This window comes from Strongylocentrotus purpuratus, unplaced genomic scaffold (genome assembly GCF_000002235.5).
Source record: "Strongylocentrotus purpuratus isolate Spur 01 unplaced genomic scaffold, Spur_5.0 spur5_scaffold_13, whole genome shotgun sequence".
Lineage (NCBI taxonomy): Eukaryota > Metazoa > Echinodermata > Echinoidea > Camarodonta > Strongylocentrotidae > Strongylocentrotus > Strongylocentrotus purpuratus.
In genome coordinates this window covers 24,224,041-24,248,156 of record NW_022145598.1, presented here as the reverse complement: position 1 = coordinate 24,248,156, position 24,116 = coordinate 24,224,041, and the positions used below count along the sequence as shown (strand labels likewise).

Here is a 24,116-nt window from a genome sequence, read left to right as displayed (position 1 = left end):
GATTTAGCTCATGCTGCAATCATAATTATAAACCTTTAGGTCAGTCAGGAATCCCATGACTTTTACAAACCAATCGCCTGTCTGATTATCAAGATATTTATGATTGGATATCAAAATTTCAAAAACCATTTTCCTAACAGTTTTTATAACACTACAGTGTAATGGGGAAAATGAGTATGGTAAAACCAGTCACTTAAAAATTCGTACTTTTTGGAGACACTTCATGATCATTTTAAAGCACAATTTTTTAGGGCTTCGACCTTTCACCAATACACCATATCACAGACACTGATAATACGTAGGGCCATGCATCTCAGATTTAAAAAGTAATACAAAGTTTTGGGAAATTTGAAAACTGGACGAATAGTGATTCTTTCCAATTTTGATATATTTGGATGCCCCTGTACACTGTAGATGTATCATAAGTACTAGAAAATTTAGCCCTAAAACACTTCTGCTTTTGAGAAAAATTGAATATAAAAATTTACTGGTGCTCCCGGTAAATTTTGATAAATTTCAAATACCGCCTATGGCCGTACAATGGTAGCTTCGACCATGAAAATCTCAGAATATGTAGTTGTGATATATAATTTCCAAACAGGAATAGTTAATCAGCCGATTTTAGTCAAGAAACATTGTTTCATACAGGTGTAGCTGAATTAATATTTGACCTTTAGAGGGAGCTATACAACATAAAGAGTTTATTATTTACAATTTCATAACTTCAGACTTGATTTCAACCGCGACAACGATCAATGAATATTGTAGGATCTCATATACTTCCAATATGTTCATTTGAAACAAATTCATGACCCCATTCCAAAACTTTGGATTACATGTGTACCTTTAACATTGTTTAACGATGCCTTTAAGAAAGTCGGATCTCCTGATTGTGATTCATGCTTGGAGCTCGTATGAAATAACAGGATGTGGCATGGATAGTGAGCAATCTTATTAAGGATGTCCATCTTAGGATGTCCATTCAAATTATGTCTGAGATAAAACTGCTTCATGGTTGCTGTAATATTGTTGTTAGGAAAATCTTGTGTAGAATTTGTGTTTGATTCATGGTTGCTCAAAAAACCATTGTTTGGTGGAATGTTTAGAATATTGCTTAGAATTTAATTTTGTTTTGAAAATAATGTAAAGGCTATTGATTGACCCTCAACCCTACATGTAAGCCGGAGACGCCCCTTTCATTCTTAAAGGTAAAGACCAGTATTGGAAACGCCCCTATTTCAAAAAATGAAATGGAAGCTCTCATTACCAATCATGTGAAAGAATATGTTTTGACTAATACATAATGATAAAAAAAATTGCCGGGAAACCGCCTACTTATTGATATATTTGGTAAATTTATTTCTCTCATGATCTGTGAGAGATATAGGGTAGTCCCATATACATCTTTCTGTGTATAGTGCTTGTAACATTACGAAGAATGGGCTAAATTTCTTATCATTTTGATGATTCCAGAACCTTGCAGATGCTAGATGCTAGATGATCAACCTTTTCTGATCGATTCCACAACGTTTCTTTCACAATGCAATCGCATGACCATAACTGGTCTTTACCTTTAATACATGTACATTGTAACTTATAGATGGAGTCAAGTTTGACTGAAAGTGTTAATTAACCTTCAATACAAGATTATACCATGCATATGGATTGCTCAAGGGCAATAATGAAAGAGTTCCTGTATAGTTTCAAAACAAGCGTGGCTTTGCATCTGATACTGCTAGAGCTTCTTAGTCATGAAACCGAATTTACCGCTGACTTCCTTCATTGGTAAATCCCATAAAACCTTGAGTATATCACTTTTATCAGGAGGATATATTTATGGGTTGTCTTTTTTCTCCGTACAATGGCCTCCATCCCTTTCCCTCAGTGTCTCTGCCAAGTTTTTTAAATATAGACCTCCCAAAATAGCTTGTACGCCGGCTTGTTACTAATATTAGCGGGATCAGGATACAGCGTCTTTGAATGCAGCCTGTTTTTGTTGTCTCCGAGCAACATTGGCATGATCAAGTCCCCCAGACCTTGCTTTTAGATTTCTCTACAAAATCTTCTTCTTCTTCTTCTTCAAGAGAGAGCATCTGCTTCCTTCTCTTGCAGATGTACATGTATAAGTGCATGTGTGTGGCGACAAAGGGATGCCCTGGGGGGTGTTTCACAAAGATCCTAAGTAGAACTTAACTCTAAGTTGGACTTAAAAATTATGGAAAGCCATTAGCATCTTTGAAAATATTTGGTAAAAATATTTTTGAAAGGCATAAAATGTTTATTCAAATCATTTATATTTTCTATTCTCAAGGAGATTTCATGTTCTGGATGTGGAATTTATAAAAAGTCTAAAATACTTGAATTTCTGCTTTTGAATATATTTCATTTTAAGACTCCAATGGCTGTCCATAATTTTTAAGTCCAACTTAGAGTTAAGTTCTACTTAGGATCTTTGTGAAACACCCCCCAGGTGTGCAGTTGAAAGGGATAGTACCAGTAAAAATGTTGCCGGAATAAATCTATAGTATTATTGTTCACAAACACCAACCAAATTCATAACTTATACAATAGGATATGCAATGTATATGCATGTGAACATGAATATCTTTCAGTAAGACTTCTATGCATCTATTAAAACAAAATAGGTCAGACTTAAACAACCCGGTTTGAGCATTTGCACCTTAATAATAATAATAATAATAATAATAATAATAAAAACGTTACTTATAAAGCGCTTACCACCAAAGTCTCTAAAGCGCTATAAAATTACTTAGTTGTATGTATTGTATTGTTTTTTATTGGCTAATTGGGTTTGGGGATGAAAAAATGATTAAGGGATCATAGTGCTCATTTGATATCAAAAATAAAATTAAAAAACAAAACAGAAAAAAAACAAAACATAGTTGTACATGTACTAGTAGTTTTAAGAGCAGTAAAGGATTGAGCACTTTGTCACTATTGTGTATGTACATGTGTAGATTTCTTTTCTATCTCAATGCTTTTATCAAAGCTACATACCGGTACTAGCTTCATATTTCTACTGTTTGAGATGCCTTCACTTAGCAGTGGGTGCCTTTTCATTAGCCTGGACTAGCTTGAGATCTTACAAGCATTTACCAATTAACTTAAGGTTCACACGAGAATTTGTGATCTAAAGTTAAGCTCAAACCAAGGATAAAGATTAAGCTACATGTACAGTAGGTCCAAATGCCAAACAGTTGGATTAAAAAAAATTAACCAGCGAATTACATCTTCATCGCAAATTACAGTGTAAACATACTTTTAGGTTTTGATGTTAAGTGCGTTTTCTCACAGTAATATAATAAAGTATTTTATTCTTTTTTATAATAGTTATTGCTCTCCTCTGTATTTTTTCCCGCCGGCTTCAGCTGGTAAATAATCAAGCTAAATCTCCTGGATCAGCTTTGTATAACTCTGGATAATGAAAACAGGCCTTCTGTTACAAACTGAAAGAAGACCTGTTCTCATCAGCTCAAGTTTACCAAATAACCCGCTATTTTAACTATCCTGATCTGGTTAATTTGCGTCTTCATCAGCCCGCAGTTGCAATTAGCGGGATATTTGGTTGAGGAAATATCCTGAGAAATCTTGGTCTTGTTTCCCAAATATCCCGCTATTTGGGGAATAGCAGGCTAATTTTGCGATAGTCCGAGCTAGTTTGTGATGAGTATATCTGTCTGGTGAAGACACAATTTCGAGCCTCTAGATAATATCCCGAGTTTGAAAATAGCTGGTTATTTGGCAAACTGGAGCTGATGAGGACAGGCCTAGAGAGAAGTAGAAAAAATTAAGAGAAATCCATCTGGTTCTTGACATTCAGACGAGGCACTTAAACAGAGAGACAGAATACTCTCCGAGGAGGCTGAGAAGAAAGAGAGGAGACCAGCTCATGCCAGGCTAACTGATTGTGACCTTATATGGGGAGATTGCAAATAGGTCACGCTGCTAGCTACATGTAGCTAGCAGCTAGATGAGCAGCACTCATTTTTATCCGTGACATTTGCACCGTACATGTATTAAAGTGTAAAGCAAGTGATTTTACGGTATTCCATTGCATAATTTAGGTCTCAAGCAAAAGGTCATGTACCGAAAAAATGACTGGTCGGTAGGATTTTTGTGTGTAGTACAGTGTAGGTTTATTTTAAGTGTAATGTACCAATCATCGAAGAAATAATTATTTAAGAAATAATCGTTTGAGAAATGAAACAAACCTTTTAACTACACCAACAAACAAAAACCTAGACATACTGAAATGTCACTTTTTTTCTACATTTTCTTTTCTAAGAAAATTCTAGCATTTTATCTTTTGGTTTCCCAATATTTAATCAAGATAATCTGCATATTAATATGCAACTTGTAAAATGTACCAATACCGTCCCTAACGTCCTTAAAATAACAATAATGTCCCTAACTACTGCCCCCATCCTTTTATTGTAAATTATGTCTCATCATTTGGTACATAACGCCTACCAATGGATTCAGATGACAAACAATTTTCTCTGAAACATCTCTCAGGCGCCAATGTTCACAATACCCCCCCCCCCTTTTTTTTGTTTTTTGTTATCATCTTCCATCATTAATTTGCTCTCCTTGGTCGAACCTACATATAGGGCCTACCTACGTGTAGTGCGTCATAGATACACAAAACCCCACACGATTCCCCCTCAAAGCGGTCGGTGCGGTTGTGCCTTTTCCTTGAAGAGTTTGCACGATCCAAGGCTGGCTGACCTTTAAGAAAGCGGGAAGATGTGACTGCTTCGAGAGAAAAAAAACCACCACCCAACAAAAATAAGGAGAAGAAGTGTGTGGAGCAAAAGATTATGGGCTGTCAACTGTGCTACATTTGTTGATCATGGAAAGTGCTATAGATTAAGTCAACACTGTCAGTCGGAGCAAAAGAGGGAGACAGACGGCTGGAAGGTAAAAATCATTTGAAATGTGGCATTGTACTATGATTGCAACAACAAAAAAGTGTTCAAGGATTTCACCTCCCCCCCCCCCCCCCCCCCCTCTCCTTCAGTCCAAGAATTCAGACATTTTTGAAATTGATAAGACATTGGAAATATTGAAATATTTCTAGCTACATGTAGATGTACCCATTTGCATATACCTGTATGGATGTATATTTTAGATATTGTTCAAAGTAAACATTTCTTTAGAATCTACACATATTATCTTTTAAGAAAGGCAATTCTCAAGGCTTGTTTAAAAAAATGCATTTTGCAAGGTGTATAAAATCAAAAAAGGGGAAGTGAAAATATTTGTTTGTAAAGGTTTTCAAATCTTTAAATTCAAATTCTTATAAAAGCATCTTATCTAATATGCATGTGCAGTGTCACCCCATCCAGGTGGATTTCATAAGAATTTCATAAGAATGCGTGCACGTCTCGGCTGCAGTATTAGATTTTCCTTTTAATCTATTTGCAAATTATGAGCAGCTTATCACGGGAAACCTGCCAACGGGTATGCAGCGCTAATCCCAGCTGGCACTACTCTAGCAAACCTCGGACTGGATAATGACTTCTTCTCCTACGCTAGCGCTACGACACTGCATCGACTTACTGCTCGCTTTCAGCCCTGCAGTGTAAACCGTCAACAAGGCAGACAGGCATACATGTCATATTCTTCCAACACCCCCCCCCCCCTTCCTTCTCCACTCGACTCACCCATCCTCCCCCACAGATGCCTACTGTGCTAACGTCATGAGCAATTTACGTTGAACAAACACACGGCCGCTAGTTTTCTCCCCGGGTCTGCAGTTGCGACGGTGGTGTGCCGAGGCAGCCGAGCGAGCGTTAGACACACGCTGACAAATTGCTAAGCCCCGTCGTGGTAGTAGATTGTCCAGTGCAAGGAGGAATGTTAAATAGGAGGTTGAAGCGGATGTGGCTCAAGCTAATGATTTGCTCGCTCATCATCATGGATTGATCCGTCTCTGTGCTGTAGAGAGACATTCTTATACTCAAGCAGATTACATGGATGCTTGTACATTTACATCAATGTTTGTAGATTACAACCTTAAAAATGACTTATAATGGAACTTGCTAGTAATAAGGATTTCTCGTCGCTGTAAAGGAATACAATTATTTGAAAAGGTAAAGGGTCATTTGGATTACAGTCTTATACTGAAGTAGATTTACATGGATGCTTGTACAACATTAAAGAATGACTTATAATGGAACTTGCTGGTAATAAGGAATCCACATCGCTATAAAGGAATACAATTATTTGAAAAGGTAAAGGGTCATTCGGATTACATTTACATGGATGCTTGTAGACTACAACATTAAAAAATGACTCATAATGGATCTTGCTAGTCATAAGGATTTCACATCGCTATAAAGGAATACAATTATTTGAAAAGGTAAAGGGTCATTCAGATTACAGTATTTTTCTCCCTTTGTTGCATTTTTAACTAGTGTGAAGAAACTTTTGCAGTTCATCATAATTATAGTACCTTCAGATTCAGCATTTCTGACCATTATTGATATTTGGTTGAAAAATAAGTCCAAAGGTATTAAATGCTCAGGTTTAAATTAATGATGAAAAAGATTTTTTTTTTTTTTTTTTCTCCAAATTCCTCTTCTTGTTAATAAAGATGATACAAACAGTACTGTGCAGATCTGTATTTTATAGATTCTGTATCTATAAAATACAGATCTGTACAGTACTCTTTATAGTTGTAATAGGCTCCTGTTATTAGAATTAATTTTATGATAATAATAATATTTTGTTCTTAGCGCTTTTCAGGACCAAACCAGACTTTGCCAAAATGTTTTACATGACTGTATAGTACCTTTAACCCCATGGGCGCAAGCTGGCTTACAAAACAGTTGTATATGTACCGATATACCCCCTGTACATGTGGTTCAGTTGACATTAGTGAATATTTCTGATGTTGTATATAAGAATTTCAGACACTTTTGGTTGTGTGCGGTACATTTGTTTACATGTACATGTACTCTGCTGAGGCATGGCATTCAGTGATTATTAAAGGGGTCCATGTTTTTCTGAGTTTCATTCTCAACTGAGCTGGTGTACAGATGTAGATGTAATTTTTTAAATTCCCAGCTTTCACCTGAATACATCTGGACAAATTTTGACCGTGACTTGACAAGGTGCTTCTGGACATGTAATCATGATTGAAGTCAAAATCCATCTACCGGTATCTATACGTTTGTGGAGTACATATTCAGTACATGTACTGTTATTTGACATGTTCAAATCTACTGCTGATAACAAACCACACATTTTGTCTTGTCCTCATACAGATGTAGTAAATTTTGTCTGGTACCATCCAGGCATCTTTTATTATAAAAGGCTTTAATAGTACTGTACACTGTACATGTAGATGAGAAATGTACGTACCTGTACCTTAATTACACAATTTAAAGACAAAATATTATATGGAATCCCATGACTTTTACAAGCCGATCGCCCAGTGATTATCGGATACATGTTTTATATATTAATACAGTCTATTGGGGAAAATGAATATGATAAAACCGGGCACTCAAAGATTTTTTACTTTTATTTGAAGCACTTCATGATCATTTTGTAGCGCAATTTTTTAAGGGCTTCGATATTACACCATATCACAGATACTGATTACACATAGGGCCATGCATCTCAGATTTGTAGAACGGAAAACATTGTTAAACAAACAATGCCTTTAATGATGTGTTTAATGTATTAAGCTTAATAACGGGGGAGGAGAGTAAGGCTTTCACATTAATACAAGCTACCTCAGCCTCCATTTCCTCTACATGTAGCTTGTCATGTCATTAATGTCATATATCTGGTCTATTTTGGTTCGTCGATCTTCTGCTCATTTCCACCTCGAGCTGTATGTAAGTATGTTGAGCTGGTTTTGCATTTCCAACATCCTGACCCAATTCCTGATCCAGGGATGGTGTGTATGGAGGGAGGGGGGGGGGGGGGGCTAGTGGGAGAGAAATAGGGTAAGATATGGGATAAGCTGACAAGAATGCAGATGGTGCGGTGGTACATGTATGTTTAGGTACATCACATGTGTATGAAAGGCGGGGTGCAGCAAAAAATTAAATTCCAATCCAATCCTATCGAGGAATTTATAAAGCGCCAATATCTACTGTATTTGCCTAATCAAAGGCGCTGATGAGACTGAAAAACTACCAAAAATGTCTGTTCATGATTCTAACTGGGAAAGACAAAAAAGGAAGTGACTAATTGTAAGCTATCTGAAATAGGTACATGTACATCTATGTCTTCAGTTGAGGTTTGAAAGTTGATAACTGGTGACAAGATTGAAGGATTTTGGGAAGACCATTTCACAATCTCGATGCACAAGCAGTAAATGTGAGACGGGAGGTGAGTGATCTACATCTAGTTGTGGAAAGCTACATACATGTTTGAAAGAGTTCAAGAAAATGTTTTAAAAATGAGCCAAGGTAATTAAAGAACTGTATCACTGATTTTCAGGCAAGTAAAAATGTTTTTCAATATATTAACAACCTTGAAAAGGCTAACCTATTTGCTTATGACACAAAGAAGTATCTTCATGTGACATACAAAATTGAAAGAATTACCTGCTTTTACTTCAACTCATGATGGGGATGAACGAGGAAAGCCGCATTAAGTTCTAGTTCTTAAACTAAATTCCTACATGTACCTAATCACTCAGTGCTAAACAATGTCTTGGATAATCGGCAGATCGACTCCACAATCAAATACCAAAGGTTGAGCAGCTCTTGAAGGTCGGTCGCTTTGGAAGGTCGGCCAGCCAGCCGGGCAGAGGAAACGTGGAATGAATTTTCAGAGAAATAAGATCGAAAGCGAGAGGAGAAAATAGGGTTTGTGTTCTTGTTTGGGGGCCATGTATAGGCCTAGAAAGGCATGCATGTGGAAAGAATATGAGGCCGGAATAAGGTTAGTGAGGAGTTTCAGGGAAAGAACCAATGAATATTTAAACATACTGTAAATGTATTAAAATAATATACCGGTAGAGAAAAAGAGAATGTACAGTGAACTGTATGTGTAAGAAAGTTGATCGGAAGGGAACGTCTGATAGAATGAGAAAGCTGAGATGAGGAGAAGGGGAAGAAAAGACGGAGCGGGGGAGGGGGGAGGCTATTAAAGCAACCATGATGATATTGACTAACGGTTACCCCTAGTTACAACTGTTTTATCTATATCGGACGGTACAGCAGGAGCGTCCAAGGTTTCCTGCAAGATGTTAAAAGGTCTGTCTTCATCAGCTCGAGTTTGCCAAATATAACCCGCTATTTTCAGACTCTGGATATTATCCCAAAGCTCAAAATTGCGTCTTCACCAGACCGATACGCTCATCACAAACTAGCTCAGGTGGGTGCAATTTGGCCCGGACAGGCGCAGTTTAGCCTGCTATTTCCCAAATAGCAGATATTTTGGAAACAACTAAGATTTCTCGGGATATCTTCTGGACCAAATATCCTGCTAATTGCAACTCCGGGCTGATGAGGACGCAAACTAGCTCGATACTTTGCGATCGGGATAGTTGAAATAGCAGGTTATTTGACAAACTCGAGCCAATGAAGACAGGCCTAAAGAGTGGGCGGGAGGAAGAGATTTTAGCCATCGGACAAGGACAACCGATCTCTATTGATTGTCAAGAAAGCTCTTCAAACTCTACCTGCATGGGCAGATGGTAGGAGTTTTTACTGCGGGATCGAGGGAGGAAGGTACATGTACCTTGGCTACATGGAGATATTAATATTGATGTTTTATTAAAGAAAAAAATCTGTCCAAGAGTTGAAATATTAATTGCTTGTGAAGATGAGATCGTCTAATACGGTATACATATGGTTGATTTTTTGAAAGGTGCATGATGCTAAATTTTGTATCTCTTACATGTATTAAGTGCGATCAATCTTTAATTTTTGTTTATGTGATCCAAATGTACATTTTGTATGGATGTGAAAATTGTGAACGTAATTTTTTTTGACAGTAGTAAGCTTTTGAAAAATGATTCAAATTTGACTCTTCCTAAATGTAAGACCTTATAAGGAAAATGTATTGTAGGCCTATATACATGTACATGTACATGTACACACAAACCTGTCTATTGAGGCCACCCAAGGGAAACACAGAAAGTGGCCTCTGTAGACAGGTGGCCTTTATACTCAGGTTCTTCAAGACACATTTCCTTCTACAAAATGTAGAGGGAGCCACTACCTGTGACCACTATAAGACTGGTGGCCTTTATACACAGGTGGCCACTAAAGACAGGTTTGACTGTACTATACAAAAACGTCATGAGCGATCACAGTGCCATTGTGATCTTACAGTACATCTACAAAACTTGTAATGTAATTTTTCTTTCGGGCTAGCATTTTGCAGTTGTTCCAATAAAACCATTCTACTACTACTACATGTCCCACTTATTCAATCACAATAACAAAATCAAATACTGACATCGAAATTGACTGTGAGTTTGGGAGATCATCTTTTTTTAAATCAACGGTACCATCATCGCCCCTACAGTTTGTGTATACTGTATTATGACTTATTATGAAAACTGGATTGAGTATATAAAATGGGTATTGCTAAAGACACTAGTAACCCAAAAGGTTTTCAAATTGATAAATGAACGAGCCCATCGTAATGACTCCATTTTAATGAGGTCTTTCATTTTAACCTCGCTCGATTTTCATCCCACAGTACGTGAAAGGTTTACGTGGGTGGCAGGACTCAAAGGCTGCCTTAGTTGAACTACTTTTTCAGGCCAGAAACCTTTTCATGCGACTCGATTTAATTCAGGGTGGCAATTCAGCCATTTCTCGTGGGTGAGCGATTTCCATGGAAATAGGCCAGAGAGGTTCGGTAAAATGACAGTTCTCCTTGTTCATGGTTTTGTATGCTTGGCATTGCTTGCAAAGTGTTTTAAAGGGCAGAATTATAAACGAGATGTACATGTACATGTACATGTAACTATTGTTCGTAAGGCCCAAAGCTTTAATGAAGGATTTTTCCAATAGGGATGGCATTTAAGTCTACAGTGATGTACAGTACATATTCGGCATACTGTAACTCCAATTTTCATACCGTTTACCTGAGCTAAAGAAAGGCTGTACTATGAACTTGCAATGTACTTGTTGTGCTCACTTAAAACACACTTTTGTTGTTGTTAATAGAAGCATTAATCAATTTTGCCATTTCCCATCCCCCTTGATGCAGTTGTTATATCAGATATTTTCTTTAAAAAAAATTATTGCATACACAAAATATATATTTCATCTACGTTTGATACTTTCAGAGCTAAATCGCGTGTTGCTTCAAGTGATATTTTAAGATTATTATTCTATAGTCTTCATGTTTGTACATGTACGTATTACTGTTTCTATATCTCAATTCAAATCTTTTAATACATCACAGTAGCACACGCATACATACAGTGTATGTACATTTACACACCAACACACACACAAATGAGAGAAAAATAGAGTAGAAAGAAATAAAAATAGAAAAGAAAAAGAAAAGAGAAGTGCATGTACCCACTCAGCCATGGATATATCATTCTTTGAAAAATGCCTTTATTTGTTCATTGATTTAAATCTGGTAATTGTAGAACATTATCTATTAAAGGAATGAATTCAATGAATTCCATTCACATACCCCCAACAAATAATCTATATTATCTCTTGTTATTTTATCTCTTCCTGCCCTAAACAGACCATATATACATGTATATGTACAGTGTGAATAATGTAAATGTATCTTACAGAATTCTGCTGATTATCCTGCAGTGTACATACATTTGGACATTCAAGTCATCAAATACATGTAGGTGATTCTATGCAATGTATCATGTACGACATGTCATATTTTGTATTCATCTCCATCCAAAAATGAAAGATATCTTAATTGACATGACCATTTATTTGTTAGTGATCTGAGAAAGAAGCTTTAGTCAATGGCCCTATCAAGTGATTTTCATTTTAGGATGGAAAAAAAAGACCATTTTAAAGTGATAATAATAATAATAATAATATTCCACTTTTATATAGCGCTTTACATCTACATTGTGTCTAAGCACTTTACAGATATACTATTACCCCGGTCATTGGATTTAATACTTCCCTGCCCACACTGTGTGTTCAATCGCCTCTCCCTGGGGAGCATTCCAGCCAGGCGTTACTTGACGCTCAAAATACCAGAAAGAATCATTAATGGGCGTATCAAGACATTCTTTAGTTTTGGATGAATCACGTCGAGACACATTGTACAGAATCCCTCAAATATGCTTACCCTTTAAAAAAGCTGATTTAAGTCAATTTTGACAATCACCCAGAGGTCACGTTTAAGCATACACACAGAAGAATCAGCTGACTCTGTATATTTATTCAGCCATGAAATTGTTATATTGTTATCCAACTTCACGTCATATTGCAATGTCATTCCAAACTTGCTCAAATAAATATTTGCGGTTTGAGGTAAAAAGAAAAAAAGTTGTGGGTATTTAGTTGTTGTTGTACTGGTGTATTAAGAGATGTGCACAGTATCTAGTGTAAATAGAGTTCATATGTATATCTTCACTTTTGAGCTTCACAAAGTACACTGTACATATCTATCTGTATTTGAGAATTATTACTATAAAGTTAGAGATAAACCACCATTTGTCACAGATAATATTCTCATGTACATATGACAGATGTACATGTGTACCCAGACGTTGTGTGTCAGGAGAGTTGATTTAAAACTATACTTTGAAGAAGTTTACACACAATATTCCATAAATCTCTTATAAGACATACATGTTTGTTAGACAATATTATGAAAAATACATTTGATGGTGGTTAGTGCTATTTGATGTGGATACATTTCGTCAAATTCAAAGGCAAAAGTGTTGCCTTTATTTTTGTTATAAGCATGAGGACACACAACCCCTCTCCCCCCTCCCGTATCGTACTGAATACGCAATACATTGCACAGTAATACTGTGTTAGAATAGTAGGTCAATGGCTTAATAGATGCTGCCTTAACATGTACATTTGTAAGTATCGGCTTGCATGGTGATGTAGACATACCGTCTCTATTTTCACGAAGTGACGGTAATGAGGAAAATCGCATAAAATCTGCGTGCCGATTTTCCTCACTACCGTCACTTCGTGAAAATAGGGAAGATACACAGTAGGCTTACGGATGCACCATTTGAGAAGGGGGCTCCCCAATCCTCCCCCTCTCTCACATGGTGCAACCGTAAGCCTAATGTGTATGATACAGTGTTGTTATTTTGGAAGTGTTTCAGAAAGAATCAAAACAAAGGGGGCTGTGGTAATGAGAGATAATTGGCGCTAATTGAGCAGTCCCGATGATGGTGTTAAGATTCACCTATCATCAAGCCAAGTCAATTCAGGCTATGATCCCAATATACACCGTCAGCTGCTTGTTATTGTGTGCGGACTATTACAAAAATATGCATGTAGTTATTGTTATGCCATGCTGTATTAAATGCTCCAAGCTGTGTCTTTCTTGAGCTGTTAAAAGTTATGTGGATGAAACGCTGTGGAAATAAACTGAATAACATTGATTGTGGTGGTTATTTTACCTGACTGCTCAGAGAGCATAAATGCTTGGAAGTAAAAGCAACCAGACGGCCGACGGCTTTAGGTCCTCTTTGAGTGACCTGGTAATGAGGATTAATGCCTTACCAAAGGGCACTAGCGCATCGACTTGGTTTCAAACTAGGGTCATCGCATAATATGAGACCACTACTCTACCGACTGAGCTATCGCGCCTCCTCACTGTATCTGCTACTTGGAATTTAAAATCAAATTTTTAAGTTGTTTAAGACAAATTACCTTCTCATTTCTCTGACTTGTACAATTATATTTTTCTTTGACTGTGTAATTCACTTAATTATTTGTTTTATCCTTTGTATTTTGTTATCCACAGACATGGGCATTGTGATGAGATAGCAATCACCATCGAGTCTGCTCAGCCCACCGCCGCTACTCTGTTCATTTCCTCGGCCAGAACATCCTCCTCCAACGGCCCTATCATCACAAGGAGAGACCGGTAATCATTCTCAGCCCTACCCCCCTCCATTCGCGTCCACCCTGTGCGTGGCCGGAAGCTGCAGGTGAAATTGATCACCAGGCATCCAAAACCAGAGACGTCGGGTTCTTGGAGGTGCATGCACGCGAAGAAAAGAACAGAAGCCAGAGAGGAAACGGCAGGAGAGATATAAAGAGTGGGAGAGAAGAAAGGAGAAATTGAGGAAGACAGCAAGGGCTCTTGAAGAAAGTGAAGAGTATTTGAACTGTCTGTGAAGAACCAGGAGTTGCCATGGCAACACAGAACGGTCATACCAGCGTCCACGTCTCAGACACCCAGACGTGGGAGAGGAACAAGAAATACACGGTAAGAGCTAGCGCTGTAAATGTATTAAAGATAAAAGTGAGTTCTGGTTAAAAAAAAAAAAAATGAATTCTCACAGAATCAAACGAAACTTACACTGAATGTTCAAGATGACAAATGAACGTCATTTGCCAAACAATTTTGGTAGAAAATGTATATTGGCTGAGTAATGAGCATAGAAAGATTAGGAAATCAAGGTGAGTAGCCCCCGACACCATTTGTGTAGTCCCATATACATCTTTCTGTGTGCAGTGCTTGTTACTTTACCAAGACTGGGCCAGATTTATTATTTAATTTGATAACTCCAGAACTTTGCAGTACACACCAATACTGCTACTTGATCAACTTTTTCTGGTCCATTCCACACTTTTTCTCTCACAATGCAATCGGATGACCAGAACTCACCTTTATCTTTATAAGATGGAGAAAGATGAACAATCCTAGATGGAAAGAGAATAGTGTTTAATACAATACAGTGCTGCAAGCGTTCAGAAGCTGAACAAAAAGTGATTTTCACCGCTTCCAGGTTTACGAGTCATCTCTGCACTCTTGCGAACAACGAAAAAATATATCAAAGAAATAATTTTCAAAAAGAATTTAGATGTACATTTGCAAGTACATGGAGGCAAAACTGAAATAATTGATAAAGTCTAAATATTTAAAGGTAAAGACCAGTTATGGTCATGCGATTGCATTGTGAAAGAAACGTTGTGGAATCGATCAGAAAAGGTTGATCATCTAGCATCTAGCATCTGCAAGGTTCTGGAATCATCAAAATGATAAGAAATTTGGCCCATTCTTCGTAAAGTTACAAGCACTATACACAGCAAGATGTATATGGGACTACCTTATATCTCTCACAGACCATGAGAGAAACAAATTTACCAGATATATGAATTAGTAGGCGGTTTCCCTGCAAATTTTTTATCATCATGTATTAGTCAAAACATATTCTTTCACATGATTGGTAATGAGAGCTTCCATTTCATTTTTTGAATTTGGGGCGTTTCCAATACTGGTCTTTACCTTTAAGTAAATATAAGTACTTACAATGTACTGGTTGGATTTCAATTATATACATACATGTATATCATGTAAACATGATGTACATGTATGTACAGTAGCTACAAGTACTGTATGTCATTTTATTGAGTTGTAGATGCGTTTCCCACATCAATACAGTATGTTCCAAATACACTTGCACTCTGGTGCCAAGCTTGCTTGCAGTGACTCTGGACTGAATGCACAACTGCATAATAACACTGGACATATATTAGACACTCTATCCTCTGAGTTACATGGCTAGCATCAACAGTGGCATAAGGGGAGTGTTTCACAAAGACTAAGATCGACTTCAAGTTGGACTTAACTATGGCAGGCCATTCATGCCACTGTTTGCTCTCATCGTTTACTGGCATTGGTCTTTCAAGGGACATACAAATTATGGTCACAAATCTACAGAATTTATATTTTTTGAGAATTCATTATTGAAGGAAATAACATTATCGAAAGTTGTTAATGGTGAGAGAAAACAGTGGCATGAACGGCCTGTCATAGTTAAGTCCAGCTTAAAGTTGATCTTAGTCTTAGTGAAACACCCCCCAGGCCTACCACCAAAGCCCATCCTCTATCAGAGACGACGGGGTGTCCATTAGGATGAGTTGGCATCTCTGTCAGTATACTGTAGGGTGCGTTTATCATCTTTAACCACTCAGAAACAGCATTTCTATTCATACATATAGAACCCTACTTCAAGTATACGAACAAGATTTGCGGGATGTCACGTTTATCAACTCGTCACGATTCAAAATAAAGGCCTTGTCTCTGCGCAACTGCTTTGCGCTTTTGCGCCGTTTGACCCGGGAAGAAGAGAGTTGCCTGGAGGTCAAAACAAGCTTGCGTTTTATATCGCCATGCAAATTTGCCTGAAACACGTTTGAAAACGCTGATTCTAGGCCAGAAAAGGGATGCTAAACGCACCCATAGTCTGTCAAACCTGTGATGTGATGCGAGGACGTCCCTCGGCGTGAGAGGTCTTGGGTAACACATTACAGTCGTGACTGCTGCATTCATGCCCTTAACCCAGTTTGTCCCTTGTCCGTCCATCCTCACCTACCACCCCCTTCTGCAGTACAGGCCTCTCGTCATCATTTACATGTATGCAGTTTAGTTGATGTGATGGCTCAATCATATACACCAAGATATCACATTTACATATGTAGCTTTAAACATGAGCAAACTGTCCATGTACAAATGTATATATTTTGCTGGCCTGTCATGAGTTCCTTTGCACAGGTAAAAGGCCCAGTGTTAGAGTATAATAATAATAATAATGTTAAATTTTTATATAGCGCTTAATACAAATGTCTCTAAGCGCTTTACAAATATATACTATTACCCCGGTCATTGGATTCAGTGCTTGCCCGCACACACTGTGTGCACAATCTCCACTCCCTGGGGAGCATTCCAGAGTATGTATGGGTAATAAACATTCCCAAGGGTATGCATCCTTTAAACTATTAGAAACTGTGCTTGTTTAATGTTCAAGAGCATGGCTTTTGTTTTGTATGTGTACATGTACTTTACAATATACACATCTTTCCAGAAAAATATAAAAAATAGAAATCCTGTTAACAAAAGGAAAGGTGCTGCTATGGGGTCCATGCGCATGAATTTGTTTATGCAGATTGGCCAATGAACCAGTTTACTAACATATTCCAAGTCTTCATGTACATGTATGCATACCTTTTAAATAATTTTGGTCGTGACAACCTGAAAGCTTGCCCGAGTCTTGCCCGATATAGCAATGTGTAACATATGCAGACCAGAATCCAAGTATTGCAGTTCATTCATTAATAACGGGTTAACGGAAGAAGTTGTCACTAGGTCCCCAGGAAAGAAATATCCATAAATTTGAATATGTTTAATTAAACCGGTCTATTTTGCTCGCAAATGCTCAAAGATTCTCTCAAGCCAGAATTTCCCCTTCTTCGTGAGTACTTCAATGCACAGAAATGTTCTTTTTATTTTATTAATTTTTTTATCGTAAAGTAAGCATCCACGATGGAGGGGCTTTGTGCCATTTCCGACACCGTCTGACCGATGAAATTTCACACCCAGGGCTCCAATTAAACCACAGGTCCCCGTGATGACGAGATTAGGGGCAAGGAAACATGCAAAATACTTGACTGCATCATAATCTCGGAGGCGACATGGCCTTCTCGATCCGCGCCTCCGACTCTTGAATTGAAGAGAGAGAAATATATGGAGAATCTTGGCCTCATCAAGCATCGCACTCCATCTTAAAGATGAAATGGAGTTTTGGTCGTGCGATCTGTTGCACTGTGAAAGAAATTTAAAGCGAATGAGGAAGGTTGATTATTCAGTACATACGTGTACATGTACATGTACATGTACACGCAAGAAGAGATGTACAATGTGATGTTTGGGAATCAAACTTATTAAAAATTTACTTAATTTTGCTGAAAATCAATGTACTGCACATTTAGAATTGGTTATATGGGACGATACTCACTTGTAGCATAAAAGTTTCGTCAAGAATTCATAGAGCTGTGATGTTCATCATATGTAGAATGTGAGGGCGTTCAAAGAGCAATCCTTTTCAGGGGACATTGCTGCTTTTATGTTTCTTCTATTAAAAGTCTAAACTGACATTTGAAAAATAAGAAGAAAGCTGACAAAATATTGTCACCTGTGCTGGAACTCATTCTTTGCTTTAAATGTATTCACACGAATGGCATCAACCTCAGGCTCTTGATTTAATTTTGTGCGAGTTAATGTCATTAAATGTTCACTGCCTCGTGCAAGAACATCCCCAAGGCCGTGCCACTGTATCCCTGTCAACTCGGAGAGAGAGAGAGAGATAGAACAAAAGAGAGAGAGGGATGAAGGGAGGGGAGGGGGAAGGAGAGAGGGGGAAGAGAGACAGAGAGAGGGGGAGGGAGAAAGAAAGACAGAGAGACAGAGAGGGGAGGGAGGGAGGAGAGGGGAAAGGGAGACACAGAGAGAGGGAGACGGGGAGAGGGGGAGGGAGAAAGAAAGACAGGAGAGACAGATAGAGAGAGAGAGAGAGGGAGATAGGGAGAAGGAGGTAGAGAAAGAGAGAGAGAGGGACAGGTTTAGGGGGAAGGGAGGGAGAGAGAGTGAGATCAAACTTGCACTCGAAAGAAGGGGAAAATACTTGGGGCTCGTAAAAGCTGCCTTGAATTTATTAGAACAATTTATTCCTGAAAAGAGCACAGATTCTTTATAAATGAAGAGAATGTAAATAAGAAAAATCACATGCAAGTCCTGCAGCTTTTAATGGTTCTGCTCAGATTTATTTTCTCGGATTTATCTTCTAAATACATCTAGAGTAAAGATTTTTTCTTCTTCCAAGTATGCAGGGTTTTTTTCTTTCCAAATTGATATCAGTTTCCTCCTATTTTACACCCTTTTTCTCTTACAATATTTTGTTAATATGCACCTACTCTTTTATTTCTGATGTGTGATTGGTGCTCCTTTCAAATTGGCGTTCTAACTTTCCCTCTATTTTTAAACTATTTCTCTCCCATTCATGCATTCTTTCTTTCTCTCTTTCCCTCTATCTATCTCTTTTTCTCCATATAATCTTTGATTTCAGATGCATGGCTTGTGTTTCTTCCAAATTGGCATTCCCAGTTTCTCCCTATTTCAAAGATCTTTTTCTCTCTCCTTCTCTATCTTATAGTCATTTGCTCCTCTCTGATTTCTACACCATGCATACTTTTCATCTCGTTTGCTTCTCTTTGCATTTCATCAATTCCCATCCCAGTGTCTCGTCTTGTTACTGGATATTAGATATCAGCTCCTCGGGGCTATAATTCTCCTCATATATATTTGAATGGGATAATGACGTACGTTGCGGTCCAGTCAGCGTGAAATCCACACCGAGGCTATGTACTTCGGAGGGATGCTGGCTGCGCAAGAACAAATCAAAAGACGGAGCGGTCTGAAGACCTGGGCTGCAATCTATTTTTAAGCGACTGAATGCTCACTCTTCGATCCGAGTTAATCAAAATACAGACCTACAGACAAAAGCCTTTGTGTCGAGTTGCTAGGATGCAACTGACTTTATACTACCAGGATCATGTTTAATAGAGCAATGCCAGTATGAAAATGATAATTGTGCTGCTTTTATACAGAAGGCCAAGAATTACGCAAGTAGCCACAATAGAAAGTCTGATCCGATTTCCGCTGAACAACCGTCAGAATCCTAAATTACATTACTCTGCTGTATTAATGAGTGGTTTACAGTGTATGATAATGCTTTACATGAATGTAGCAGGGCTGCTAATTTTGTTATTGAAGTCACGTTATTGAAACCTTTAAAGGTCATGATTAATCAGCAATTACAACATGCAATATTTTCTTTTTAAAATGCACAGACATTGGCGATGATATCTTTGTAAGGAGCCTAATATCAGTATCAATCTGGCATAGTGAATGCAAGGGAGATGACTTCTTGTTTAATGAGGTTATCCGTAGTAGATGTAAACAAAGTATCTATATGTACCTGTATTTGTAGACTGTACTCCCTTTCCATTTTAATCCTTCCAGAAGAGGATTTATTTAAAGGGATAAATTGATCACATATTGTTCTTCAAATAGGCAAAATTAATATTTTTCTTCTATTCTATTTTTCTTTTATTGCTACATTGTCATGGAAAACGTTAAGAAGTTGAAAATATTTCCCATTTCTGTTGAATTACATTAATTTGGAACCTTTCAATGTGTTGCCAATTTAAAAATAATGTTAACATCTACAGAAGATGTGGAAGGAGTGTGTTTATGTAGGTACCATACCTTTTTCTCTTGCAACAGTTCTTTTCCTATCTTGTTTAACTCTGTATTCACATAAAAATCTCCCTGTGCAACATTTAGGATAGATAAAGTAAAGGCTTCAATATTATTTAAGCCTATCTGCACTAGTTTGGCCAGGAGGGATTATACCTCCAAGCGTGGTCACTGATGTAGGTGGTTATCTCATCAAATAAGCTCTCAATTAAAATTAGAAAAAAGGGGACCCCTGGGAACCAACGGTACCGATTAGGCATTGTTTGCTATATAGAGGGCGCAATAGCTACAGGTACTGCAGTGGGGCTTTAACCGTTTCCTACACAAACTATCAGATTTTAAAAAAGAGCTTGAAAACACAGAGAGAGAGAGCTTTTCCCTGTCAACTTTGTACATCCTCACAGTATAGAACCTTGTCATGTGCGGTTGTAGCGGATTTGTGTGTCTATTTGTTTGGTGCTTCCTCTCTTCTTGACCTGCGTCAACCGCGCTTGCGTGTGTGTGGGAGAGCTTGATAGAATACATGAACATGTCGAGGGTTCAGTGACACAAAGTCGTAACTCCATATTTTGCCAAAAAGAGTATTGGATATCAAAAAGTTCGGGAAAATGTGGGCTTTCCAGGAAACGCAAAGACTTACCTCCACCAACACTCCATTGAAGTTGATGGCTAGTGAAACACAGATTTAACTCCTTAAGGCCAAAGTGCTCAGTGAGACATTAACCACTTTTCCTCAAAAGGGAGTTACGTCTTTGTGTCACTGACCCCTCGATATGTGCATGTAGACACAGCTGGGTCCCTAGAGACAAGCCGCTCTTCATGGACGTCACATTTAGAGATGCTTAACTTCGAAACGTCCATCAAAAGGCCTGTATTCATCCGCTCAAGTTTGCCAAATAACACGCTATTGTAACTACCCCCATCGCAAATTTTCCAGCTAATCTGCGTCTACATCAGCCCGCAGTTGCAATTAGCGGGATGTTTGGTCAAGAAAATATCCTGAGAAATCTTGATCTTGTTTCCAAAATATCCCGCTATTGGGGAAATAGTGGGTTAATTTGCGCCCGTCCGAGCTACTTTGTGATGAGCAATTCATTCTGAGCTTCGGGATAATATCCTGAGTCATAAAATAGCGGGTTATTTGGCAAACTCAAGCTGATGATGACAGGCCTTTTAGAGATGCTTTGCTTCAAAATGTCCATTAAATGCATCGGCTTGCTGCGTCACACTGACCCCTCACTTATGCATGGATGATTATAATCTTGTAATAAAAAGACTTTGCCTGCATTATGGGAATAAGCAGATCGATATTGAAGCAAAAGGTTCATATGTAGTGTAATTTAAAGATAAACTTGAGTTCTGGTAATGCGGTTGCATTGTGAAAGAAAAGGTGTGGAATGGATCAGAAAAGTTGATCATACAGCATGTACATTGTAAGTAATGGTGTGTAATGCAAGGTTCTGGAGTCATCAAAATCATCATAAATTTGGCAGAGTCTTGATAAAGTTACAATCACTTACACAGAAAGATGTATATGGGACAACACAAATGGTGTCTGGGCTACTATACCTAGATTTCCATATCTTTCTATGCTCATTAATCCGCGAGTATACATTTTCTTCCAAAATTGTTTGGCACATGACATTTATTTGTCATCTTGAACATTTAGTGTAAGTTTCGTTAGATTCTGTGAGAATTCGTTTTCTTTTTTTACCAGAACTCAAGTTTATCTTTAATAGCGGATTATCAACCATAGAATATTAACTCCTCGCCTATGGGATCGGGTGACTCCTGTCTTAAAGCTATGTGAAGGAGAGAATTCTGTAGTTAGAGCATTTGGACTTGAAACCCCCATCTTAACAGTGTCCCTTGGAATAGTTTGACCAGTTTGACCAGTTTGACCAGTTTGACCAGTTTGATCTTTAAACAGTTGCAATTAAACTATTTACATGTACATACCGGTAAATGTAAGAGATAGGAGACTGCAAACAGACGATATGTAAATGTATGCCAGATGAAAATTAATTTTTCCTATACAAGAGGAATTTCTAGTGTTTTACATATTTTGATGTTTAGAATACATACATTTTTATTTGACTCTATATCTCCTTCTCTCTCTGTATTTCTCTCCCTTGTACTTTGTTTGTTTGGAGGTAGAATTAAGGGCGAGAACAGGGGCTCATTTAAGAAAACATTTTATTGGTGACAAATGACAGTTTTTGTAATAAGCTAGTGAAATCCTTGCTTCTGATTGGTTAAATCAGCAGATTCGTCACTGATATTTGTCATTTGTCGTTGAAAAAAAGGCTTCGTGAAACGGGTCCCGACGTGTTCAAACGCAGAGCTAACACCCTTCTGGCGCCTAGCTGAGGATTTATGTCCTCTTTTCTGTTGTGAACTCATCCTAAATAATTTATCAAAACATCCCTCTTTCTCTCCATACTTAAAAGGCATCGTTAAATATGAGATGCATAGCCCTACCTGTTAATATCAGTGTCTATGATATGATATTGAAGCCCTACAAAAATTGCTCTTCAAAATGGTCATGAAGTACGTGCCTAAATAAAGAAAAAATCTTTGAGTGACCGGTTTTACCGTACTCCCCCAATAGACTGTAGTGTTATAAAAAAGTTTACGATAACAAATTTTGAAATTTCGATTTCCAATCACAAATATCTTGATAATCAGACACGCATTGGCTTGTAAAAGTCATGGGATTCCTGACTGACCTGAAGGTTTATAATTATCATTGCAGCATGAGCTAAATCCAGGATTTTCATTAGAATCTGAGACAAAGATGCCCAATTAAACGCCTTACTCTCCTATTCCATATCTCCACTACCATACATTGTAGATCTATACATGTACATTCATTCTCCAAGCAGTTCGAAAACTCTGCCTCCATCTCTTCCAAAAAATTCACACAATACACTACTACATGTAGTACCCTAATCAGGACTTTGTGTGTGTTGCAAAAGAAGCAGAGAGAAAAAAAAAACATGTAGGCGAGGAAAATGAATTTCCCTGGAAGAATTTGAGACGGATGGAGTCGGGCCTGGGAGGTCGCGTGCGCCGTGTCGTCTTCTAAACGTGACATGAATGCCAATGCGGCGATTCCTCGTTTGCAATCGTTGTCTACCCTGGCCGCCAATAAATCCATTTCATTAAATTGCAAGTCAGTACTTAAAAGGGGCTTTATGAGAGAGTTAGAGAGATCATGGTGATGATGGTTGTCGAAATGATGCAGATTAAGGAAGCGCTTGTTAGACATGAGGAAGACGAAAGAAGAAAAAGTTTGTTACAGTTTTCAGTCAGTTTTGAAATAGTAGAGATTAAGAGAATCTATCAGTTTGATTGAGTTACATGTAATTGCACATCTTAAATGGAATATGAAATGATTGTCATTAATTTTGTTGGCAGGTACATTTTAAAGAGTGCAGAGTGGAAAATGAATGACGGTCTATATCGAATGTAAAATGGCAAAGTCTTGTTGTCTTGTTTATTAATACAGGTTCCTCACATTTCACCCTGTTTAACCTACCATTTAAAACAATTTACTTTGATGTCGTTACAAAAACTTGATTATATAATGTCATACTTTGAGTATATTTCATATTGTGTTTAAATTTTGTCATTAGGTGAATTCTGTTTTGTGAAATGTAAAACAAATAAACTTGAAAAACTTGTAGTCTTCAATTTGATATACATGTAGATCACAATCATCATACACAGGACAACAGCATACACATAAAATGTTTTGCTGATATAGTTTTCATATAACTACCCATCAAAATTCTGAATGTCCTTCATGACTGGAATCATATTACTTCAGAGTTCAGACTCAAAGTACATGTACAAGTAATTTTAAAGATGAAGTTGAGTTC

The 24,116-nt window shown here is 37.7% G+C and overlaps 1 protein-coding gene across 2 annotated transcripts in view; it reads left to right on the top strand.

Annotated features, from left to right (window-relative positions):
* LOC576586 (serine/threonine-protein kinase Sgk1) overlaps positions 1–24,116 on the top strand; it is a 69,048-nt gene that overhangs the window by 8,798 nt on the left and 36,134 nt on the right. The window contains exons 1-2 of one of the 2 annotated variants that reach the window (XM_030983205.1): positions 13,439–13,459; positions 13,933–14,400. In XM_030983205.1, the coding sequence (XP_030839065.1) occupies positions 14,326–14,400 (75 nt within the window). In that variant the 5' untranslated portion in view covers positions 13,439–13,459; positions 13,933–14,325. Of the gene's footprint in view, positions 1–13,438; positions 13,460–13,932; positions 14,401–24,116 lie in introns of those variants that run through there. The other variant, XM_030983204.1, reaches the window with a different exon arrangement.